This window comes from Glycine max, chromosome 2, assembly GCF_000004515.6.
Source record: "Glycine max cultivar Williams 82 chromosome 2, Glycine_max_v4.0, whole genome shotgun sequence".
In the NCBI taxonomy this organism is placed as follows: domain Eukaryota; kingdom Viridiplantae; phylum Streptophyta; class Magnoliopsida; order Fabales; family Fabaceae; genus Glycine; species Glycine max.
Genome location: NC_016089.4, coordinates 6,044,084 through 6,068,826, shown reverse-complemented (window position 1 = coordinate 6,068,826; position 24,743 = coordinate 6,044,084). Strand labels below are relative to the sequence as shown.

The following is a 24,743-nucleotide window of genomic DNA, read 5'->3' as shown; positions in this document are numbered from 1 at the left end:
ATTTAATGTTATATATAACTAATAGTTTTCAATCTGAGGATTTGAGAAGCGAGGACTAATGATGTCAATGTTGAATATTGAAGGTTATGACATAAAATATATGACAATGTATAGGGTTTAACTTTGTGACATGCTGTCAAAAAAATTTGTGACATAATGCGAGTGATAAGCATAATGACTACACATGATGTACAAAAAGAACTAGTGAAGGTGAAATCATAGAAAATGTAGATCTTCTAGTGAACTAATTTCAAACCACTGTTTTTGTCGGTTCACGTAGTTAATCATTAATGGATTGGCCGACAAAATTCCAGGAAGAAAATATTACCAATGTCCGATTGCAATTGGTATAGAAAAGCTACATATATTAACTTTGTTTTAATTTGTTAATTTATACTTTTATTTTTGTTGTTATTATGTTTGTTAACTGTGTTTTGTTTTATGTTTAAATAATTATGATTATTTTAATTGTGCTTATCCCCGCCTGTTGAACACGATTTTAATAGGTATATATACATTGCATTGTTGTATTTTCTATTAGTTAAGTTAGGTGAATGTAATTTGTTTGCATGCGCATGAACGGATGAAATATGATTTTGATGAGATTCAGTTTAGTTATGGAAATTTATTAGAAGGTTGCTGCTTAATTTAAACTCACATATATCATGATAGTCTTATAGTTCTGGATACCTTGCAAACACTATTTATTAGAATAATAATTAAAGGACATAAAAAGCCCAAACCTTTTCTGTGATTCAAAAACTGAAAAATTCGCACCGAATCATCTACTTTGCATCTCATTCTCTCAAGTATGCATGTCTCGCCAAACACCATGGTTCCATTTTACCAACATGATAATTCATTTTGAGAACTAAGGAAGAGGTTGGTAACAAATTATAAAGGAGAACCATGCACGCAGGTATCAACAAAAATTAATAAAGAAAATGCAAAACTTTTGGATATTTATGCTAGTCACATTAGTTAGATTATGATCATAGTAAACTGAAAAGCTACTGATGAGGCAATAATTATGAACCATATTTATTTATAAGTTAAAAATGTAAAAATTTAAATTTCTGAAATGGCATCTTTACGATCTGAATCAAGATTAATATATTGTAAATATTTCTCTCTTTATCATTCCCACATTTTCATCATTTTGTCAATAAATAAATCTGTTAAACAATTAATAGAATAAAAATATACTGTTAACTGTAAAATAGAACTATTTTTTTCTTTGTTTCCTCACTATTTCATATCACAAACTATACAGGAGACGGATTATTTAAATTCCAATTATCTAAAACCTGTAAGTCTTTCTATGGAATTTTTTTAAAAAAGAGTTGCTACAATATATCCTCATGAAGGGTTTTGATATGTTTTATACTTTTTTTATTAGGTGTTGAATATATATTGGCCTTGTAGATGACCAATTTATGTTAAGAAATTTAGTTAATTACCTTTTCTGAAGTTTTCTCTTTCAATCATTTTTTGTTATCCAAAAGACTTGAATCACAGTAAATCTTTGTTAAAAAAATTTGACTGATCACTTTTAGTAAAATCTTCATCCTTAATTATATTTTTTTTCATCCATAAGACTAAAAGAATAATTAATTAATCTTTATCTAGAAACTTGATTGATTATCTTTAATAAGATTTTTTCTTTTAATTATATTTTTTTCATTGAGAAGGTTCAAACTTAAATTCTTACTTAAAAAGTTTGATTTTTTTAGTTTTACTCTTCGTACCCTCTATTTTTTAAAACCCTACATACACCTAAAATAACCTTCATATTCACACCCTTCCTCTTTTTTAAAAATCTTTACCCACTCTTCACCTCGCTCTCTTGGCACCCTATTAGCCCTTTCACCTGATTTTCTTCAAACATTTTCACACCCTTTTGTTTTGTCTTCTCATTTTTTCTCTTTCATTACCCTTCCTTGTCTTCCATTGCCTTCTCCATGTGAGTTCTTGCACCTTATAGCTTCTTTTTCGAAAATATTCCGTTGTTTATTTTTTCCACATGTTACTGATTAATGGAAACTAGATTCCATTATGTATGACTACACAACAAAAACATAGTTTCCATATATGAAACCGAAACTAGTTTTTGTCAAATTGACCACACATGAAAAAAATAATAGAGAGCAATGAAACACTACCAGAGAAAAAAGATGAGAACTCACATGGAGAAGCAACAAAAGACCAATGGAGGTGAGAAGTAATATTGTGTGAGGAAGAAGAAGATAAAGGGGTGGGGGAGGGAAAGGGAGGGGTGTGAGGAGGAGGGTAGTTTAAGTATTATATAAAACCTAAAAAATATTGAAAAGAGTAATAACTAAGAAGTGTTGAAACTACAAATAGCAACCCCCTAAGTTTTCAGTTTCCCTATTAAATAATAAAATGTTTCATTCATCCTTTTATAATTATCGTCATACATTATTTTACAAAGAACATGAAAAATTAATAAATGAATAAAGAGAATAGAAATTTTATAAAATTAACTTTATAATCGTTAATTCATTCAGTAAAAAAATCATTAATTCATTTTTAATTTTTGTAACGTGTGTCATTAATTATATAAGGAAAATAAATAAAAATAATAATTAATTTTATATTAAAAAATTAAAATGATAATTTTTTTTCTTATACGACAATTATCAAAAACAGATAGAGAGAGAGAGCAAATAACATGACTTCAATGAATAAAACCTATAATGATAAAAAATCTAAGGATCTTAGTGTCTTAAGAACATTAATTAAGAAATTAATAAAAAAAAATATTTAGTGTAAAAATCATAAAAAAAAATATAAAAAATCATGAAGAACACAATTTTTTATCTTTCAATAAAAATATTTTTATTTAAATTCTTTAGCCACTGTTTTAGCGTTTGCCAAAAACTAATTGTACCAAAATCTTTATATTTATAAAGGTGCTATAAATTTCTGAAATTTACATAAATGTTCCCCACCAATTGTGTCGTGACATGTGTCACGAATTAGAAAAATTAAATAAATTTCACTGCCCCAATAACTTTCAATTAATAGATTCCGAGCCATATCAATGTATTTAAGAATCACCTTTATATATTCCTGATATCTGTCATTCCCATGTTGCATGCATTCGTAATTCATTCCCTATAAACATTTCCTTCCCTTTGGTCCTTTTTATAGCTTTTCCCTCTCAAGAATCATTCATTGATTGACTTTCGAAGTTCGAACTCTTCAAAAGTTCAGCTTTTCAATAGCCCTTTCCCCACCCAGAAGAGAAATTAAATTCGTGAGCTAGAACAGATGAATATTTGATTCTAACGTTTCTATTCTAGAAACATCAACAATTTTAATTTGTTTGTAGGAATTATATATTCTCCTCTATATGGTGAACGAATATCTATCTGCACTTTTTCATCACTTTGAATTCGTTTCATGCGTGGCTTAAACTATCGAAAGATCTATGTTATGTTTTTCGGCCAATATCTTGAATCAAAAGCACCCTTTTTTTTTTATTTGGTGAGCTCGGTTTGATGGTTCAAATTAAACCCGAAGGAAGCTTGTAAAAGCAATCTTGGTTAAGAAGTTTTTACACGTGTATATATTATTGTGTTTTTAAGGGTATTCCAAAAAATAAAGTCTCACATTGTCTATAATAATTTTCCCTCACTAGTTTATATATCATCTTGTGACATAGGCTTTCAAAGTAACTAGAAAAAGTTTAAAGTCTCATACGCATGAATTGAGACTTTGTGAGCCTTTCGTAGTACAAATATGTTGATTTGCCTCCCACATGTGCGTGTGATAATGGACTTTGTAAATCTTTTACTGTGATTTAATAAAATTATTTTGAATTTAAAAATCAAATTAAAATATTGGTGTTGTTTTTAATGGGGCTAATTATGTGATTTCCAATTTTACTTCAACTATTAGACGGTTTACCGTTAAATCATTTTAATTAGCACTTTGATCTTATTTTATTACCTATATTTTCCTCAAAGTAATTTCTTTATAAGTTTAATATCTATACTGACATTTAATATCATCATTCAATTATAAATTATTGTTTGAAATACTTTAACATGATTATTTTAAAAGTTAACAATCTTCTCATATATATATAATATGTTGTGATTAGATGATTGTGTAAAATTTTTTTAGGTGTATAACCTTTCTTTTCTTTGCTTATTATATAAAGAGTTTCTTTTTGTCTTAGACTCACACACACAATTCTCCTCTCTTTTCTTTTCTCTTATTTTCTCTATGTTTTTGGATTCAAAATATAATTTAATTCTGTTACATCAATATATCTAAAAAGTTTGTCATATCTTAGGGAATTTGTGTGAGATATTATGGATAAATCCTTTAAGATAATGTTCATACACACCTCAAGGAATCAATTATTGCTGATTCTCAATCTTATTCACAATACTTATCAGGATTATAATAAAACAAGTATATTAAGTTAGGAGTCTAATACTATATATTTCATAATAAAACACCTCAAAACATGAAACTATACATTTCATACAAGGGAGGAGTCTATTACTCACATATCTTAGGAGAGAAAATAAGGGGGAAATAATTTACTTTTATGACATTAAATGAAATAGATTAAATAATATATTTTAATATAAAAGAGGAAAATATGATTGATTATTGTTGTTGTGAAAAATAATTTGATTAGTAACATGATTTATAACATTTTTTATATAAATGTTTTTATTACAAATTGATGAAGGTTCTTAATGACATGTGAAATGATTATTGATATTTGTAGTATTCAATCTTTTTAAAAAGAAATTTAATTTATCTTACGAATAAATATATATTGTAGTATATGTTATTAAATTATTTTAGAAAACATATAATTATATTATTTTTCTATAAAATTTGATATTTATATATTTATTGAATGGTCTTTTATTTTTAGTGGATATGGCACTAAATCATTAAACAATTACCCTCAAGTTACACATAAGACAACCTAAAGAGGCTGCAAGTAAGACAGGTTAAGGAATTTCTGCAATTAAGGTTGCTTTTGCAACATAGTACTTAATATTTATCTTAAAAAAATACAATTTTTTTACATGACAAAAAATGGCGAAAAATTGTGACAAGAAAAGATGATTCATAACCTCCACTAAAAAAATAATAGTGGGCAACAAATTCCAGCACCACTCACCTATTACATCCATATTAGCATACCAGTCCAAAATGCATTGGCAATTTGTCACACTATATATCCTTTGTTAGGACAAACATTAACAGCAATTGTGAAAGAGCCTTTTCAGTACTAGAGAATTTTGCTGCATAACTTTTTTTCTCAATTGGTTGCCAAGAAAGAGATTCTTGGACCAACAGTTGCGTTGCTGCAATCTTTTATCACTTTTTTATTGGTCGCGAAAAACGAGCCTACTTTTTCTTTTAATTTATTTGAGAAACTCTACCTATATTTTTAACCTAAACAAACCAATTACTTCAAGTAAAATCATTCAATGGAATTATAAATCGTTTATTAATAAAGATTATGAGCTGATTTGTTTAAACTTAAAAAGGTAATTTTAAAATAAGTATTTTTAAAAAAATAATAATAAACATATAGGATTTGTTTCTCAAAATATATAAGTAAAAAAAATATATTTTTTAAGTAATAACAGTTTAGACAAGTATATTAAGAAAATAAAAGACTATTTATTTGATTAAAATAAGTATTTTTTTAATAAATAAGTTGAAACAGACTCATTCTTAAAAAAATTAAAAAATAAACACTTTAAAAAAAAATAATAAACAGATGGAGTTTACTTCTTGAAATAAACAGAAAATTACTTATTTTAAGTAAAAACAATTTAGACACACATAAGTAAATATAAAACTGCTTGTTTTATTAAAATAAATGCTTTTATGAAAAAATAAGCTTAGAGACTCAAACTTATTTTAAATTATTTTAACGCTGATTGTAACTATAATACGTGATTACCTGAGTTCAGTAGTTGGTTGATAAAAAAAAAAAAAAAAAATATGACCCTTCGAAAACCATACATCTTGTTTATTAATTCGGCAGCAAATTAAACTTCTAGAATGAAAATGAAACACGCAATATGCTGTAACATCTTATACCATAATGGTAAATATACAAAAATCTATCTGTTAATTTATACCTTTGATCTTCATTTTGGTGTAACATCTTATACCATTTAAATAATTGGTTGGCTGGAATTGAAAATTGCAATTTCTTGTGGTGCTTCCGTTCTCATATAGCATCTATCGGCAAAAACTTCATCTTTTCATTGTGACCTCAGTTGGTTTATCTCCTTTGGTTCCTCCAATAGCTATGTAGAAATAAGGAATCTAATTAAAATGAAGATTAATATATGTGAAAGTGACTGGAATGTTAATCATTTTTTGAACTTTATCATTTCCCAATCTGTGGAAGAATGGGAGAGCATTGGGTTCAGAATCACTATCGAATATTGGAAAGCAAATTAGCTTTGGTGGATCCCCAACACCAACAACTCATTTTAGAATACGTATCCTCTGATGTTCCGAAGGAATCCGAAACAAGTGAAGTTATCCATCCAACCATTTCTATTTATAAATTAAATTGGCTTTACCATTAATATTTTATCACTCAACAAACTAATGTTAATTTTTGCAAATTAACTTCTCAAATTTATAAGATTAACCTGATAGTTTAAGAAATAAGGAAAGACAAGAGGTCATTGTTTAAATTCCTTCAACTAACAAATATTAACTAGCTAACAACTAATTTAACAACTATCATTGGTATTTAAGAAAAATATAAGCAAATATCAACTAAATTTGTCCTATTTAATGAAATTATATATATTTTAAAAATATTTTTCATTTAATAACATCAATTGTATAAAATATTGAAATGTAGGAAGTACGTCATCAATTGTCGGAGTTAATATAAAGAAAATTACATATATAATCAATTGTCAGAGTTTATTTAAATCCTTACATAATCATCAATTGTCAGAGTTTATTTTAAGAAAATTACAAAATTTAATTCTCAAACTACCTTCCTTGAATTATATTCTAAGAAGAAATAATTTTTAGAAGGAAAGCTTTAACTATTAGTAGAGCTATTCTTGTAACACCTCAATTTTTACCCATTTCTATTTTTGAATTATTCAAAAATAGTATTTAACAATTTTTTAAGAGTTCGATAATTCTGAAATACACCATTTTATTTAGATTACAGATTACGTAATATCTGAATAATTTTTTAAATATTTTTTTGGATCGAAACCTAAAAGATGATCAAAATGCCCACAAAACCTACATACTTATTTCTTTTAGCCTAAAATGGTTAAGAATAAAAAAATATATATTTTAAGCTTCGAATAATAATTATAATAATAGGATATTTAAGAATTTTTTGAGAACAATCCATTTTTTTTATAAAATGCCCATAATTCACTATATATACTTCATCGTCTTTTTAAGTTATGAAAAAAATCATATAATTCATATTTTTGAGTGAGGAATAACTAAGTAAAATTAGTTTATTAAATTTGAAATTTAATTGAGTTAAACTAAAGCAAAATTACATAATTGTTTTTGATTATTTGAAATTTACAAAAATATCCCTAGAGACCTATCTATATGACTAATTTAATTTACCAGTTACAAATTATTTTTGCACTTGTTGAATTATTTTCGTAACTAAAGTTGGTTGATTCAATATATATTTTGAAGATATACCTTAAACCAAAATGAGTTAGGACTTGGGAACAAAGAAACCAAAATGTGTTCTCTTATACATGAGCGTATTAAAGTGATCATGCTTGTATGTATTGCAGTTGGCCAAAGTCAACATTTTACCTAGTAGATTGGGCTAACTTATTACCTTTGGCCCATGGTGGTCAATTTAGTATATTGGGTCTAAAAAAAACCTAGTTTTTAACACCTACATATTACAAATTAATTAATTAGATCAAGAAATGAAATAAAATTATGTGGTCTTTTACCATACATATATCCAAAGAAATTACAAATATTATTATTAACTTTTACAGGAAATTATACACATTGTTAACTTTCACAGCTTAATTAAATATAGAACTTAAAACTTGATATAGGATAAAATGTTGATAATTTTAAATGCAGAGCCAAGTAAAAAAAAATTAAGAATCAAATTGATTCAAAGAATATTTGGTGAAAGATTTGAAGTTATTTAATTAGGGATTGAATTTGTGATTTTGTCATAGTTATACAACATGTCAATAGAACATCAAATTGCAACGAATTGATCAATCTCCTGGCTCATACTAGTGGAAAATGTAATCTTCAAAAATAAATTTATATATATATATATATATATATATATATATATATATATATATATATATATATATATAAACTGCATTATTTGTATCATTCATATTAAAACCATAAAAGAATCATACTTTATTACATAACAGCCAGCGAAAAGTTAAAGATGTCATATTAATAAGGATATCAATAGAGGAAAAGAGGTAATTCTCAAGTTAAGAACTTGTTGAAGAGACCATGCATGAAATTTTTTCATTTCCATATGAGGAAGAAAGACCCATGGCATCATTATCCTCAATCTAAAGTCAAGAACTTGTTGAAGAGCCCATAGAATTTTTCCATTTCCTTAGGAGGAAGAGCCACAATAATACTCACCCCTCCACCTCCATCAATGGGAGGAAACAACAAAATAATATCCTTCCTATGATACACCACTGGACAACAATACTTTGGCTTCCCCCACGGATACTCCACTTCCTCAAACCCCAATCTCCACCATGAAGAAACCAAAACCTCCCTATTGGGACACCCTTTGTTTGTCTCTCCCCAATCTATGATAGACCTTGCATACTCATTTGTCATCCTAGTTGCTCCCTCACGCACCATTTCAACTAGTTTCATAAAAGGTAATTCTTCTAATTCCTTACACTTTGTCGTGGCATAAGCGGTTAACATTGCGTTACCCGCGTATGATTTAGGCAATGGAGGGTTCAATCTTGAACGTATATCCACAGCATATAGTATAGTTGATGACCTATTAGGGTTATCATCTTCGCAAGATAGTGCCTTGCATCTCCATATATGGGCAGTGATAACGTTAAAGCCAGTGACACATGTAGTACTTGTGCCACCACTAGTTGAAGAATTCTTAGCCTCTTCCTTCAATTTTGTGATGTCGTTTGATGTTAGTTTGAAGACCTTGAAGTCAAGTTGTTCGGTGGAGGCCTCAAAGATGTTGGAGTCGGGGCATGTTGGGAGGTCACTTAGCTTGAGCATCTCAGGGTGTGGGAAGGTGACACATGGTGGGGATCGGGCGGCTAGGAGGTGCCTGTCATGGCAGGGCATGACAACCAAGGGCTTTTTAGAGGCTATTGAAGCAATGTTGTCTAGAAAGGTTTTGAAGCTGAGGCCATCAAAGGTGGTGTGGCTAGTAGAGATGCCAATTGCAAAACCGCCACACTTGAAGGATGTCACCTGTGTGAGAAACAATGTAAATTAAGTGCCTAATTAGATGTAATTTTTCTTGGCAACAAGAATTCCTTTTATACACTAAGTTTTGAGTGAGCTTTCTTTTAATAAAAAAAATGGCTAATAAATAAACATGACATTTGTGCTTTTCTTTCGATAATGATTATGGCAGTTCTAAAAAGACAAAACATCTTTGTATAATATGAAAAAAATATAAATAATATTGATCACGGTTAAGGAAGTCTAATTTGATTATTTAAGTAAGATGTGCAAGTTATTGTAAATCCTATAATATCATCTTCAATTCATATAGATAAGAAAAATGTAAAAAATTATAAATAATATTGATCCTATAATGATATTTTATAATATTACTTTGGTGATTTACCTACAAAATAAATAAGAAATTCATCAATCAATAGAAACATTTAAATTAATTATTTTGTGTTAATTAATACTATCTTATAAATATATTTTATTCTAAAAATACTCATCAAATTAAATGATTTAAGTAATAAATGTAATTCCTTAAAAAATTAATAAATATAATTAATGACTTTACTCGTAATTAATTCAAAGTCTAATTTTTTTCACCTAAGTGACTTATATTTAATATTAAGAGTTTAAAGGTCATGCATGCAAAGAAGGTATAACATAATTTATACCATTATCCAATCATAAATTATCGTTGATATAACTTTTAAAGTAATTAACATAAAAATTAACAATCTTATTATAAATAATGGGATATGATTGGATGATAATATAAAATTATTTATATGGTCACTATATAATCATTTTTCTCTATTATTAATATGTTAATAAGTGCATTAACTTGAATAGAGAATGAATAAACTAATAAAGTTTATAATAAATTAATGGTACAAAAAGAAATAAGTGATCAATACATTTTAAAATTGATTTATATTTCTTATAATAAGTTAAAAAATGCATTCATTTGTTTCTTATATAAAAAAATTAATTAGAGATAGTATTATCTACTCACAAATTATTATATATAATATTTTTTATGATTTTATAATATTTATCTTAAAATCATATAAAAAATAAATTTTAATTAATTGGTAATGTAAAATCTTTTAACTTAATTGGTGCATTTCTATTAAATCCTAAGGGCGAATTGTCCTGATATAAAATAAATAATTCTGAAATTCTACAGCCAAACATAAGATAGTTTTACTTTTGTTAAATTATCATTTCCGTCAAGAAAAACTTTCATAAAAAAGCTTTTCAAAAGCTAAAAGCTAAACATATCGTTGAAAGAATTATTCATTAAAAAAATTAAGTGTAGAGATTCTTTTTTATCAAAATTAAGTGTAGAGACATTAAGTTTTTTTTTTTTATAATCCGTGATATTAAGTTAAAGCAAGCTGCAAGCATTATTAATATTTTTCAGTAACTATTTTAAAAAGCAAAAAAAAAAAAAAAAGAGAGTATAAAAGTGTAATGTACAAAAGAGTTATTGTGTAATTATCAGATCGATTCCCGTTAGAATAGAGCTCTTCAGTCTTTAAAGTTAGACCGATATTTCGGTTATCTAATATAAATGACCGCTTTGAATGTTTGACAAACTTATATATATATATATATATATATATATATATATATATATATATATATATATATATATATATATATATATATATATATATATATATATATATATATATATAAATATATATATATATATATATATATATATATATATATATATATATATATATATATATATATATATATATATATATATATATATATATATATATATATATTCTATTTATTTATTTTTTTTATTTCCTAACCTAATAAAATGATATTTTAGGTTAATTTTTCGTATTTTATCACATTTTTAAAATACAAATTTAAAATAAATCATTATTATGATTTAATTTTAAAAAAATTAATCCATTTTTTTCCAAATTAGTTTTAATTACTTCTAAGTAAGTATAAAAATTAATCTTTCGCTATCAAAACTTATTTTAAAGTAGCTATCAAAACTTATTTTAAAGTATCTAACAATAAATTTATGCTAACAAGGTTGAATCTCTTGGTGTAAATTTATGCTATCTATCTTAATTGAGAAAACATAGGTATATAAAATGAAGCCAGAAATAATAAATACAATATATACTGTATTGGGCTAATGTATGTCTAATGATATTATGATGAGATATTAGGATATAACAGAATCTATGTGGAATTATATGTAATTATTATATTATCTTATATTATTAGTCTGTGATCATGTAAATCAATTTATTTTTAGTCTAGACGTAATTTTAGGAGTTTTGTTGGGAGAATCAATTTGTATAACTCAATTTTAGGAGATTTTGTTGTAACTCTCTTGTATATATTTATGCCTTAGCAAAACATGAAATACATAATAAAATTATTTTGTCATAAAATCCTTTATGGTATCAGAGCCAATAGGTTCTGTTTGAAATTTGGTGACAATGAGTTATCATGAAGAGAAGACTCCTAAGAATGAGTCTCATAAGCAAGAAGAACATAAGATGGTGAAGAAGACTTCATCACCCTAGGAATTGAATTCCAACGATGACCCAGGAACTCGATGAGGAAAAGGAGGAACAGTGCGTACAAATGCTATGCACAGTGGTGAAACAAGTGCAGACATCAAGATCTTAGACAAAGACAATTCAAGTTTGACTGGGCTTAGTGGCAGACACTGGTAGACACGACAATGGGACAGGGCGGGGACGGATATTGTCTCCCCAATCCCCGACTCCGACTCCCCAACATACTCTCATGCCTGATACTCGACGGGTTAAAATTTATTATTTCATCCTCGTTCCCGTTGGGTATCGGGTATCCCCGATCCTGTCCCGTACCCAATTCGAATTAGAAATATAATTTTTTTGTTAAAGAAAATATTAAAAAATTGATTTTAGAAAAAATAAATAGATTATTAAATATTTATTTTTAACTACTTATATATCAATAAATTTATTATAGTGCATGTGTCTACAAAAATCGTTAAGAAAAGAATATTAAATTATGTAAGAATTCTAAAATAAAATTAACTAGTAATAAAAATTCTAGGCCTTTTGATTAAATTGTGCAAAAATTCTAAAAATTTTAAGTGGCGGGGTGGATCCGAGTTTGGGGTCGGGGCGGATGTAGTAATCACAGACTCGTACCCGTACACGACTTTTGGTTATCGGGAAAAATCCGAACCCGAATCTGTACCCGGTCAACTCGGGTATTACCCGTCAAAGTCGAGACGGATTCAGACGGGTACGGGTTTTCTTGCCAGGTCTAGACGCTGGTAGAATTACTAAATGCTCAGAAAACAAACTCTAATGACAAGATGACAGGTGAACGTGATACCAATACATGGATAATTGACACAATGGCTTCCAACCACATGATTGGAAATCTGAATTATATGCATGAACTACGAGATATTCAAAGTTGTCCAGTTGGACTTCCTAATGGACAACATACAACAACAATTAAAGAAGGAAGCGTGGTGCTAGATGGAGGCTTAAAATTTACTAATGTTCTCTATGTGCCTAAATTGAATTGCAATTTGATATCTGTTTCACAGATAATGGATGAATTAAAATATGTTGTTCAATTCACTGATAAGTTATATGTTGTGCAAGATCGTATTTCGAGGACGCTGATTGGAGTAGGTGAACGGAGGGATGGGCTCTATTTCCTCATAGGGGTTCGAAATGTGAGAGCTTACAAAACTGATGGTTTGCATTCCATGGACTTGTGGCACAAACGGTTGGGACATCCTTCCTTGAAGATCACCCAGTTGATTCCTGAGGTTAGAAAACACAAAGTTAGCAATGTAGTGAATAAAACATGTGAAGTCTATTTTAGAGCCAAACAGGCTATAGAGAAGTTTCCTTTGAGTGAACATAAAGCTAGTAATGCATTTGAATTACTCCATTGTGATTTATGGGGACCATATAGAACTCCTTCAACTTGTGGTAATTTTTATTTCCCGACAATAGTTGATGATTATTCATGCACTGTATGGGTATACCTATTAATTGATAAACGAGAAGTATCGACAATGCTTCACAATTTTTTTGCTCTGCTTGAGAGGTAGTTTCATAAACAAGTCAAAATGTTCACAAGTAATAATGGGATAAAATTCACATGCATGAAAATATATTTTCTTGATCATGGAATAATTTTTCAGACATCTTGCACCGGAACACCCCAACAAAATGGAAGAGTTGAACGAAAACATAGACATATTTTGAATGTGGCTCGAGCACTGCAATTTCAAGGTAATCTTCCTATTAAGTTCTGGGGGGGATGTATTTTAACTGCAACATATTTGATCAATCGAACTCCTTCCACTGTTTTGAATGGGAAAACTCCATATAAGATGCTATATGGGTAGCAACCTGCATATGAACATTTGAGAATATTTGACTCCTTATGTTATGCCCATAATCAAAGAAAGAATGGTGATAAATTTGCAAGTAGGAATAAGAAGTGTGTGTTTATTGGCTACCCATATGACAAGAAAAAGGTGGAAGTTGTTTGACTTAGAAACAAAAGAGATTTTTGTCTCTCGAGATGTTGAATTCGTTGAGACCAAGTATCCTTTTTCTATTGATGTTACTACCAAAGAAGATGTTCTTCCTAAAAATTGGAGTTGTGAAGAAATTGTTAGTGATGTGACTGATGGTGTAGAAGAAACGGATCACACAGGAGGTACTGAAGAAAGTGGTGATATAACAACGAATGATAGATGGGGTGAGCCAAATGCGGGGTTCGATGAACAAGATATTACTCTCCAAAATATGGACACACAAGATACAATGTTTCCATCTATATCACCAACCGAGCCATTATTGGGTAGAGGACATAGAACCAAACAACCTTCTACTCGATTGCAAGATTATGTGACAAATACCACCAAAAGATTGAGTCCATCCAACTGTTCACCCTCTCTAAAGGCAGACTCAGGTACACCCTATCCCATAACTGATTATGTGAATTAAGACCATTTTTCTCTTGCACATCGTGCTTTTCTTGCATCCATTTCACAGGAAAAAGAACTTGTCAGTTATACTAACGCGGTGAAAGACAGTCGGTGGAGAGATGCAATGAAAAGTGAGATGCATGCCTTTGAGACCAATGGAACTTGGACATCCACACAATTGCCTCCAAGAAAGAAAGCACTTGGCTGCAAGTGGGTGTACAAAATAAAGCATAAAGCTTATGGAAGTGTAGAACGATTCAAAGCACAGTTAGTAATTCTTGGCAATCATCAAAAGGAGAGGATCCATTACATAGAGACTTTTGCACCTGTTGTAAAAATGGTAACGGTCCGTACAGTGTTAGCCGTAGTAGCCACACAAGCTTGGGAATTACATCAAATGAATGTGCATAGTGCATTTTTACACGGGGACCTTGAGGAGGTTGTGTACATGAAGCCGCCTCCTGGCTTTCTTCCTCAGCAATATGGCATGGTGTGTAAACTCAACAAGTCCTTATATGGACTCAAATAGACGCCTCGTTATTGGTTTGCCAAGTTGTCCGTTGCACTAAAACACTACGGATTTTGGCAATCTCTATCTGATTATTCTCTTTTTGTCTTGCAAAGATCGGGGGTACATATTGTAGTGTTAGTGTATGTTGATGACCTAATCATTTTAAGAGATAATCATGAAGCTATCACTAAATTTAAAGCCTTTTTACACAATTGCTTTCACATGAAAGACTTAGGGATCCTCAAATATTTCTTGGGTGTTGAAGTGGCGTGATCTTTTGCGGGTATCTTTCTTTGTCAACACAAATATGCTTTGGACATTATAGCCAAAGCTGGACTTCTAGGAGCTAAGCCATCAAATGTGCCAATTGAACAGAATCATTGTCTGGCACTTGCAGCAGACTTTCCTTTTCCTCATCCTGATCAGTATAGGCAGTTAGTAGGTCGTCTCATTTACCTTTGTTTTGCCAGACTCGAGCTTTCATACTGTGTGCATGTGTTGTCTCAGTTTATGCAGGCACCTAAAGAGACGCGTTGGGAGGCTACTCTCCGTGTTATTCGATATCTGAAAGGGAATCCAGGACAGGGTGTTTTGTTGCGTAATGATTGTGACTTGCAACTATCTGGTTAGTGTGACTGATTGGGTTGGATGTCCTTTAACTCATAGGTCCCTTACCAGATGGTTTGTTCTACTTGGATCTTCTCCAATTTCATGAAAAACTAAGAAGCAACAAACAGTATCTCGCTCCTCTGCTGAGGCTGAATATCGATCAATGGCAGCTGTAATAGGAGAATTGAAATGGTTAAAAGGTCTTCTCCATAGTCTTGGTATCTCTCATTCTCAGCCTATGTGACTTCATTGTGACAGTCAAGCATCGCTTCATATTGTCAAGAATCCAGTTTTTCATGAGCGCACCAAGCACATCGAAGTATATTGCCACTTTATTCGTGACGAGTATCTCACTGGCAATATTGCACCTATTTATGTTCCTACACATGCACAATTAGCTAATATTTTTACTAAGGCTCTTGGTCTCACACAATTTACCTCTCTGTCGTGCAAGTTGGGGATATGTAATTTACATGTTCCAACTTGAGGGGGATAATGACATCATGATGAGATAACAGGAGATAACATAATCTGCGTGAAATTATGTGTAATTATTATATTATCTCGTATTATTAGCCTGTGATCATGCAAATTAATTTATTTTTAATTTAGACGTAATCTTAGAAGTTTTATTTAGAGAATTAATCTGTATAACTCAATCTTAAGAGATTTTGCTGTAACTCTTTTTATATATTTATGCCTTAACAAAACATAAAACACAAAATAAAATTATTCTATCATAAAATCCTTTAATTTGAAGCTGCTGAATATAAATACTCATCTACAAGTTACAAAATAAAATTATATATATGGAGAGAGAGAGATACATATTATTTCGACATGGTATTAGTGGTTGTATTTAGTTCAAATGAATCGACAATATAAGCGTTTCTTATACTGTCTTTTTCAATCATGCATGAATTATTGTATAGTTAGTCATTATTGACTTTTGCCATAAAAGTTTAATATTTAAGCAAGGCTAGTATTTTTAAAATAATTATTATAATGGTTAATAATTTTTGTTATATGTAATAATCAATTATTAGATGATAGAAATCTTAAGAGATTAATCAAGTGGAACAAAATATGATCTCGCATTGATAAGTTATAGTTTCCAATCTTATCTTGAACTAGGAAGTTATTCTCTTTTCTAATATTTTCATCTTCAACACAAATGACAATATAAAAAATATTTATATTATCAACATATTTTAATAAATTTTTTATGATAATTAATTTAAACAATCACAATTGAAATTTAATTGACGTTTAAATTGTTTTACAAACTTTTAATCATTATTTTAAAAAAAAATGTTTTGTTTTTGAAATAGAAAGTCTTTATACACGTAGAATGTGGATCATACGTTAAGGAGGGCAACCAAGTGGTGAGACACGTTTATCTGTTTTCATCTTCACCCCAACTCTAAGGGAGAGGCAGGTTAAGAGGCATGGTGGGTTTAAAAGAAAAGTATCCAAAATTAAAACCTAACCACATCCTTGTCGGGTTCAACAAAATCCACGGGAAACCTGTCTACCTTTTTAAAAAAAATCTAATTTACTTTTATATAATTTTAAATCAAATATATATATTCTCTTCGTTCCTTTCGGAAAGTTGTTGACTAATTTACGCTTATATTAACCTTTACTCAACTCTCAGTCAAAACAAGTTTTTCTCGTCTACAATTATCTCAGAGCCGAACCAATACTTACACATATTTTGATTTAATTGTGATGTGTATATATTTTCTCTAGTAGCCCTGTGTTTGAGAGAGAGATAAGTTTTTTATACAGAAAATACTGCTACTTCTTTAACTTGAAATTGTTTGATAAATGAATAATTTTTGCTATTTTAATTTAATTAATATATCTCCCTTATGGATCTATAACAACAACTTTGTCTGAGATTTAACCTTTTCATTATTTTTTTGGTAATAAGGTTATGTTGTTTATTTTTTATATATACTTTAATCAATAGTATTAAATATGTAAAATTCTTAAGTAGAAAGATAAATACAATGCGAAATAGAAAGAGACATTCATTTTATTTTATATTTTTGCTGTTGTTGTTGAATTAAGAGACATTCATTTAATTCAAGCTACTTCATAACATGACAGCAAACTGTATTGAAGGCTTTAATTTGCCACTGGCCACAATTAGAACCAGAGTCCAGAGCCTAATAAAACTTTCACATGGAGACACATAATTTCATAATTTGCCACTAGCTATTAGAACTAGTGGCCGTAGCCTAATAAACCTTAGACATGGAGGCACACATAATAATAGAGTGGCCTAATTTTTTTTTTCGCAAAAATGGAAATGTTTTGTTCCAAAAATTCCCAAACTAGTATATTTTAGGGTTAATGGTGTGTTTGGTAGAGAGAGAAAAATAATATCTGTGAGAAATTTTGTATCTTTTTTTATTTACATTTTATATAATTTACTTTCAGGCGAACATTCTCAATGTCAAATTTATTTAGACTAAAAAATATGTTTTTTATTCTTATAAAATATTTAAAATTCATTTTTTGGGTTCTATAAAAAAAATTATAAAATTAAAATGTATGATTTTTTCTCAAAAAAAACTTTGGACGAATCCCAACCTGTATAATATTTTTTAAATAAAATTTTAAAATACAATTTGTAAAGGTTAACTCTGTCACAAATTGTTTTAAAAAAATCAAAACGAAATTTTGTGGAAAATGAAAACTCTCACAAGAAATTGTAGGAATTTGTTTTGTTTTTTCAGAAAAGGCATTGGTGTAGTGAAGCAAGGTGTTGAAGTCCACCATTTCCGTATTAGGTGTGAGGTCCTCCGTTTCACCTCGCTTTTCTTCAATGGTGGTTACATTCTACCTTCAAATCTTAATAGCGAGGTGCTTCCCTTCTTACACGTGATACGAATAATGTGATTGGTGACGAGGTAGAAGGAGTGATGAGAAAGGAGAGAGAGGAAAGATTGATTATTATAATTAATTTTCACACATTTTAACGCAAAACAGAAAAAATATATTTTATTCTTATTTTATTATTATAATTAATTTTTAATATTTTTATACTTTTTAAATCTATAATAATAGATAAAGAGGATATTCTTTTTGTTAATATTTTTTGGTTATTATATTTTTAAGACAATTATGTTTTTAATTATTAAAAAAATGCCCAAATTCAAATTCAAAGAAGTTACACAATTGTTTTTAGAGATAACTTAACCTCCATTTTTTTTCCTAAATGGAGTAATGAAAACATTTTTTCATTCAACTCATCAAAAGTTCCTCTCTCTTCAATGTTTTATCTTCCAAATATGTTATATTTTTATCTATCATTCATGTTGTCATCATTTTTTCATTCTCAACATCCGACCATTTTCATCCACAATGGATCTCACAAATATAATATAGAAACGATGATGATTTCAGAATTTGCATCCTTTCTTAGTTCCTTTCTTCTACTTGACATCTGCATTCTGATTATTTCTCTTCCATATATGTATAATGTTGCATATATTTTTCTTTATCTATTTATCCTCTTTTACTTTCAGAAAAATTTGTTCTATTTAGAATTGATGAAACTAACTAACAAATTGATTTTTTAGAAGAGGTTTGTGAAAGATGATGCATGTTTAATCTGTCAATTCCTTCAAATCTTGTTCGGGTTAAATGCATGGAATTCTCATATCTTGGTCGGAGAATAAGATCTCAGTATGAATGTGTTTGTCATGATAACTCTTTAATTTTGATTTTTTTTTTTAATTGAATCGAAGGATTGTTTTTATTTCTCCTTTTTTGTCTCTGTGGTTTAATTTATTTTGCTTTTTTTTTTGTTCTCACTCATTGAAGCATATGAAGGGCTGAATGTAGGTTTTTCACTTTGGTTTCTTTGAGAACCAAGGAAGGGAATTTGAGTCTACAGTCAAGAAAAGAAAAGGGGTTTCATTGTTTGTTGATAAGCCGAGACGAAAATTGAACTCCAGATTATATTTTATGTTCCTTGGTCTTAAATTCTTTTGACCCTTCTTTTCAATCTCTCATTCTATTCTATTCCTGGTCCTATTATCTATTCAATCTCAGATTTTGTTGCTCAATTTTGTTATTAGTTTATGGGTATTACAATTTGTTGCTTATAAGTTTACATGAAAAAAATATTTCTTGTGTTTAAGAAAAGATACGAAAATATTCATGCTTAATGGTCTTTGGAAGTTTTTTTTTCTCAATACATGATTTTTTTTTCCTTTTATATGTGAAGATGAGAAAATCTTCTTGAAATTTTATAAAGTGTTTTGCAAGATTGAATGGAAATGTTTATGCTAACTCATGTACCAGCTTTCCTTATTCTTCATCTTTTTTAAAGACATTACAATAGATAATATTTTGGAATACACATATTTTAAAATTGAAAGGATTCTTAATTTTTTTTAACTTTTGTTTTTATTAAACTCCTTATGTTATTTGCTTTCAACTTACTCATTTTTTTTCTTCAGATTTTTCAATAACTATTTTTAATTATTTTTCTCCCTTTTCTTTTCTTTATTTTTTGGTAACTTTTTTTGTTTCCATTTGAAAAAAATAAAAAAGAGTAACAAAGATAACTAATTTTAAAAACCTAAAAATTAGTTGACTAAAACGGCCCATTTTTTAATTTTAAAACCTACCAATTTATTAATTAAAACTGCTTATTTTAAAAATTGTAAAAATCTGCCAAATGAAAACTGCCATCTTTTTGTTTTTAATTATTTAACAAACCAATTTTTTAATTAAAATTGTCCATTTTTAAATTTTAAAAATCTACTAATTTTTTAATTATAACTATACATTTTTTAAATTTTAAAAATCTACCAAATATGTTAATTAAGATTTAAAGGCTTGATTTTTACGATCATTCTATTTTAATCATTTGCGTTTGTGCAACCGCACATTACTATTTTTTTTTTAAGTTTGTTCTATCTTTTTACCTTTATGAAAAAAAAAATCATGAAAATATATAATTTTTTAATATTTCAGGATTGTAAAAAAATGTTTGGTGTTGTATTGATAAAAGATTCTTTAATCTAAAGACAGAAATTATACGATATAAGGTAAGTTAAAAATCTCATATATTTTATAGACTTTTCTAACTGTCTTTTTCTTCTTCTACTTTATTTTTATTTACTTTTTTTATTGTTTCTTCTTAAGTGTTTTTATAGGTAAAAAAGAAAAATTCTAATAATTTTCCCTTATCTCATTCACATGTTATAAGTTTTTTTAATTACTTTGTTATTATTTTTGTGCTTTTAGGAAACAAAAGTCACAAAAATATATAATTTTCTTATATTCAAAGATGGTGAAAACATGCATGGTACTCTGTTGACAAATATTTTGACATGAAGAGAGAATAGAGAAGAAATGAGATAGGAAAAGTAAGAAAACCTCTTATATTTTTATAGACTTTTTATTTGTCTTCTTATGTTTTAACTTTATTTAAATTTCCAATTAATTTTTCCTTTCATTATTTTTCTTGTTTTTTATTGCTCTAATTTTCTTTCTCTCGTTTTTGTGTGTAGTTGAAGGATTTGAAGTTTGTATGTCATGAGCCAATATATCTTTCTTTTTGTTTTTGATCATGTCATGCTTATAGTATTTAGTCGTACAAATTTGTATTGAAATTGATTTTTGAATTTGTATTTGGATCATTTTTTTTGCTGAATTTTATATTTGGATCATGAACATAAAAATACAAAGAAATAATTTAATCAGATAGTTGATAATGTTAGAAAATAATTTTATTAAATTTTTGTAAGTTATTTTAGCTAACATGTTCTTATAATGACTTCAACGTAATAGTATCCTAATTTTTTTTATTCTAAAAAAGTAAATAAAAAGATTAATTAATTATTTTTATTGTCCTTGAAATTTCTTATTTATCAAACACCAACATAAAAACAAATATCATTATATATTTCTATAATTTGTTAATTTTGGATATAAATGTTTACAAAATGATAACAAACTCAAAAACACGGTCAAATGGAACATGACTTGAATGATTTTTTTTTTTTACCATTACAATTAGAAAAATATTTGGATAATCTTTACTTTCTACACATATTTTTTATATTTTCTTTATGTATTTATTCATTTCTCTTATTTTTCCCTTCACCGGATATCTTACTTTAATATATATATATATATATATATATATATATATATATATATATATATATATATATATATATATATATATACCCTAAGAGCAAAGATAATTAAATATCAAAATAAAAAGAAAAAATTTTAACAAATGACATAATAATGATACCATTTCAATATTTCATAAATGCGTTTATTAAATAGAATGATATTCAAGTATGCACCACAAATCATTTGATCAATTGTGTATAGATAGACTTGTATTTACAAACTTAATATATTAATATCATGTTATCAAACCAAACAAATAGACATAAATAAAATTATGTATACATTATGAAATATATTAAACTAAAATAAAATTAATATGCACGTCAATTTACATATTATAAAATATTATTTTAATATATAAATTTTAGCACAATAAAATATGATAATGCAATAGAAATGGGGACACACCAGTGCAATGACACTTGTATTTCTGTTAGTAGTTTATATATGTTGTAAACAATTTTACAATAATAAAAAACTGTCAAAAATTAAAAATTGATGTAATTAAACTTAAATTGAATATTTTTATGCTTAACTCTAACGGATTTTCAAAAAGTCGATTTACCCCCTGCAAATATTTTTTTACTTTTTTTTATAAAAGAGTACTGCTTAGGTAACTTATAAAGCAAAATATATATATCAGTTTCGCATAAAGACCATTACCTACACCGAAGCAAAGTCGTGAAAGGAAAATATTTCTTTTACAATTGAAATGAAATGACTTTTGTTCTTTTTATTTTATTTTAAGGCTAATGCTTTTTAATAGGTGTATGTGGTAAAACATAAAAGAAATAAGGAAGAAATGGAAATAATTATATATAGTAACTAAATAACAAGCTTACTATTATTATTAGTAACAAAAAAATAAATATTATAGAAACTACAAAATTACAAGTAAAACTCATTATAAGAAATAAAAACCACAATATTTTATAAATTTCAATAATGATAAAAATGTGTGTTTAAAAGAATGTTAGAGTGAGAGAGTACATATCAGTAACATGTTTTTCAAATAATAATGAAAATGATAATGATGTAAGTTAAAGGATAATTTGTGTGTACCTGGGCAACACAGAGTGGGACATCACCGTGTTTAAGAAAATCCTTATTCTTTTGTACCAATTGTGCAAAAGCTGGATTTGGATAATCCAAATCTCCTATCTGATCCAAATTGTACTCGCTGGATGCCACCACGAACCCAGCTCCCTCAGAATTACAATCCATCTCCAATCTTTTGGTGTCAAAGTTGAGCTTCAATCTTCCACCCAAGAAGTCATAAACCACAAGGGCATCCTCTAGGGCATTCTTTAGCCTCTCATTCACAACACGAGGAGGAAAATCTTTGTGGGCACCAAAGAAGTGAACCGTTTCCACATCGAAGCTGAGGACCTTGTCAATGTTTGACAAGAAAAGGGACTTTCTCTCGATCTCTTTGGATGGGAAAATCATGGAGGCATTGTGGATGATCACCTTCAGGTCTTGAAGTAGAGGTGGAGGTGGAGGAGCATCATGGTTATTATTAGAGCTTCTCATCTTTGTCTGACTCAAGTGTTTGTGTGCTTGTGGTTTTGTTGATAAAGTGGTTGTGTTTTAATTTATAGCAATGGCATGCACCTCATTCCCACGTACCAACGTAGTTCAAACAGGTAGAGGTCATGATTGTGACATGAAAGCATGTAAGAATAAAAAAAGAAGTGATTCAATGTGTTACGATGTGAATTGTAAGATTAAAAATCCATGCTAGCTAATACGTGTCAACAAATCAAGTGCAAGCAAACTAGCCCATATTTCAGAAAGGAAAACACGGAATAGGAAAAATGATTATCTGCCTTAAAGGGATAAGAAAAAATAAGTTATAAAATTAACTTAATTATAAAAGAAACAAAAAGAAGAGGTCATGTGATTTAGAATATACCTCTCTCATTAATAAAAAATAATAAATTAATAACTAATATTAGTCTTTAAAAAAGTACAACTGAGATTAATGATATGATCTAATAAAAAAATATCAATGATATATGTGTACTTGTTGAATGTCCAACTATATTCAATAGTACAAAACTTATATACAATATATTTTTAGGTGTTATTTGTATTTTTTAAAATTTTTTATCGATAATCTGCATATTAAAAGTTTATATTAAAGGATTTGACTGATAATCGAAGTAACACTTCAATTTTGATTAATTGGAGAAAAATAAAGAAAGTATCTAAAGTACTATATTTAAGTTTTCTTCTATTGAATATATATATATATATATATATATATATATATATATATATATATATATATATATATATATATATATATATATATATATATACTTTCTCTTACATCTTATTTCAGTATGTGTACCTTATTTTATTCATTTCTCTTTTTTTTTTACCATGTTATTTATCTAATCAATTATTTTCTTCTCTGTTGTTACTTTTTCATGAGCCGGCAGGGTAGCGCCAGTAGCTGTGTCATTTAAGAGTTAGTTGTTCGTCAACCGCTAAAATAAGAAAGGGTAGTTGGTAATTAAGTTCCAACGAAAGGGACAGGTTGTGCGTAATTAAGGCTAAATTTGTTGGTTGGAGGTCAAAATTCTGGCCATCCATCATGCTTGCAATAATTAATATGTACACCAAAGGTTTTATCCTATATATTTGCTTCTTTACCTAATAAATTAATATTGGTACAAAATTAAAGATATTTATTGGGAAATATAAGTTCCACATTGGCTACCTCACTCCTTGAAATACAACTTGTATATCGGTTGGACAACTTCACTTTAATTTTGAAATGAAATTTAACATAATATCAAAGCCAGTTTTAATCCTGAAACCACGTTGATAACGACTCATGTCTCTTAATTAAGTGATATAAAATTTGATTTATGACTTTTTGATTATAAAAATATTTATTTTATCTATACTCACAAACTTTGATGTATATTAGTCACTACTTGTTGACAGTGAGTACTTTATATAAATACC

General features: G+C 28.1%; 1 protein-coding gene across 1 annotated transcript; it reads right to left on the bottom strand.

Annotated features, from left to right (window-relative positions):
- Positions 1-8,384: 8,384 nt before the first annotated feature.
- On the bottom strand, positions 8,385-23,412 carry LOC100499712 (omega-hydroxypalmitate O-feruloyl transferase). The gene is made up of 2 exons (XM_003519895.5): positions 22,827-23,412; positions 8,385-9,486 (listed from the first exon to the last, which is right to left on the bottom strand). Exons 1-2 carry the CDS (start codon positions 23,295-23,297, stop codon positions 8,587-8,589), a joined length of 1,371 nt encoding a protein of 456 aa, XP_003519943.1. The 5' UTR covers positions 23,298-23,412; the 3' UTR covers positions 8,385-8,586.
- Positions 23,413-24,743: the final 1,331 nt, after the last annotated feature.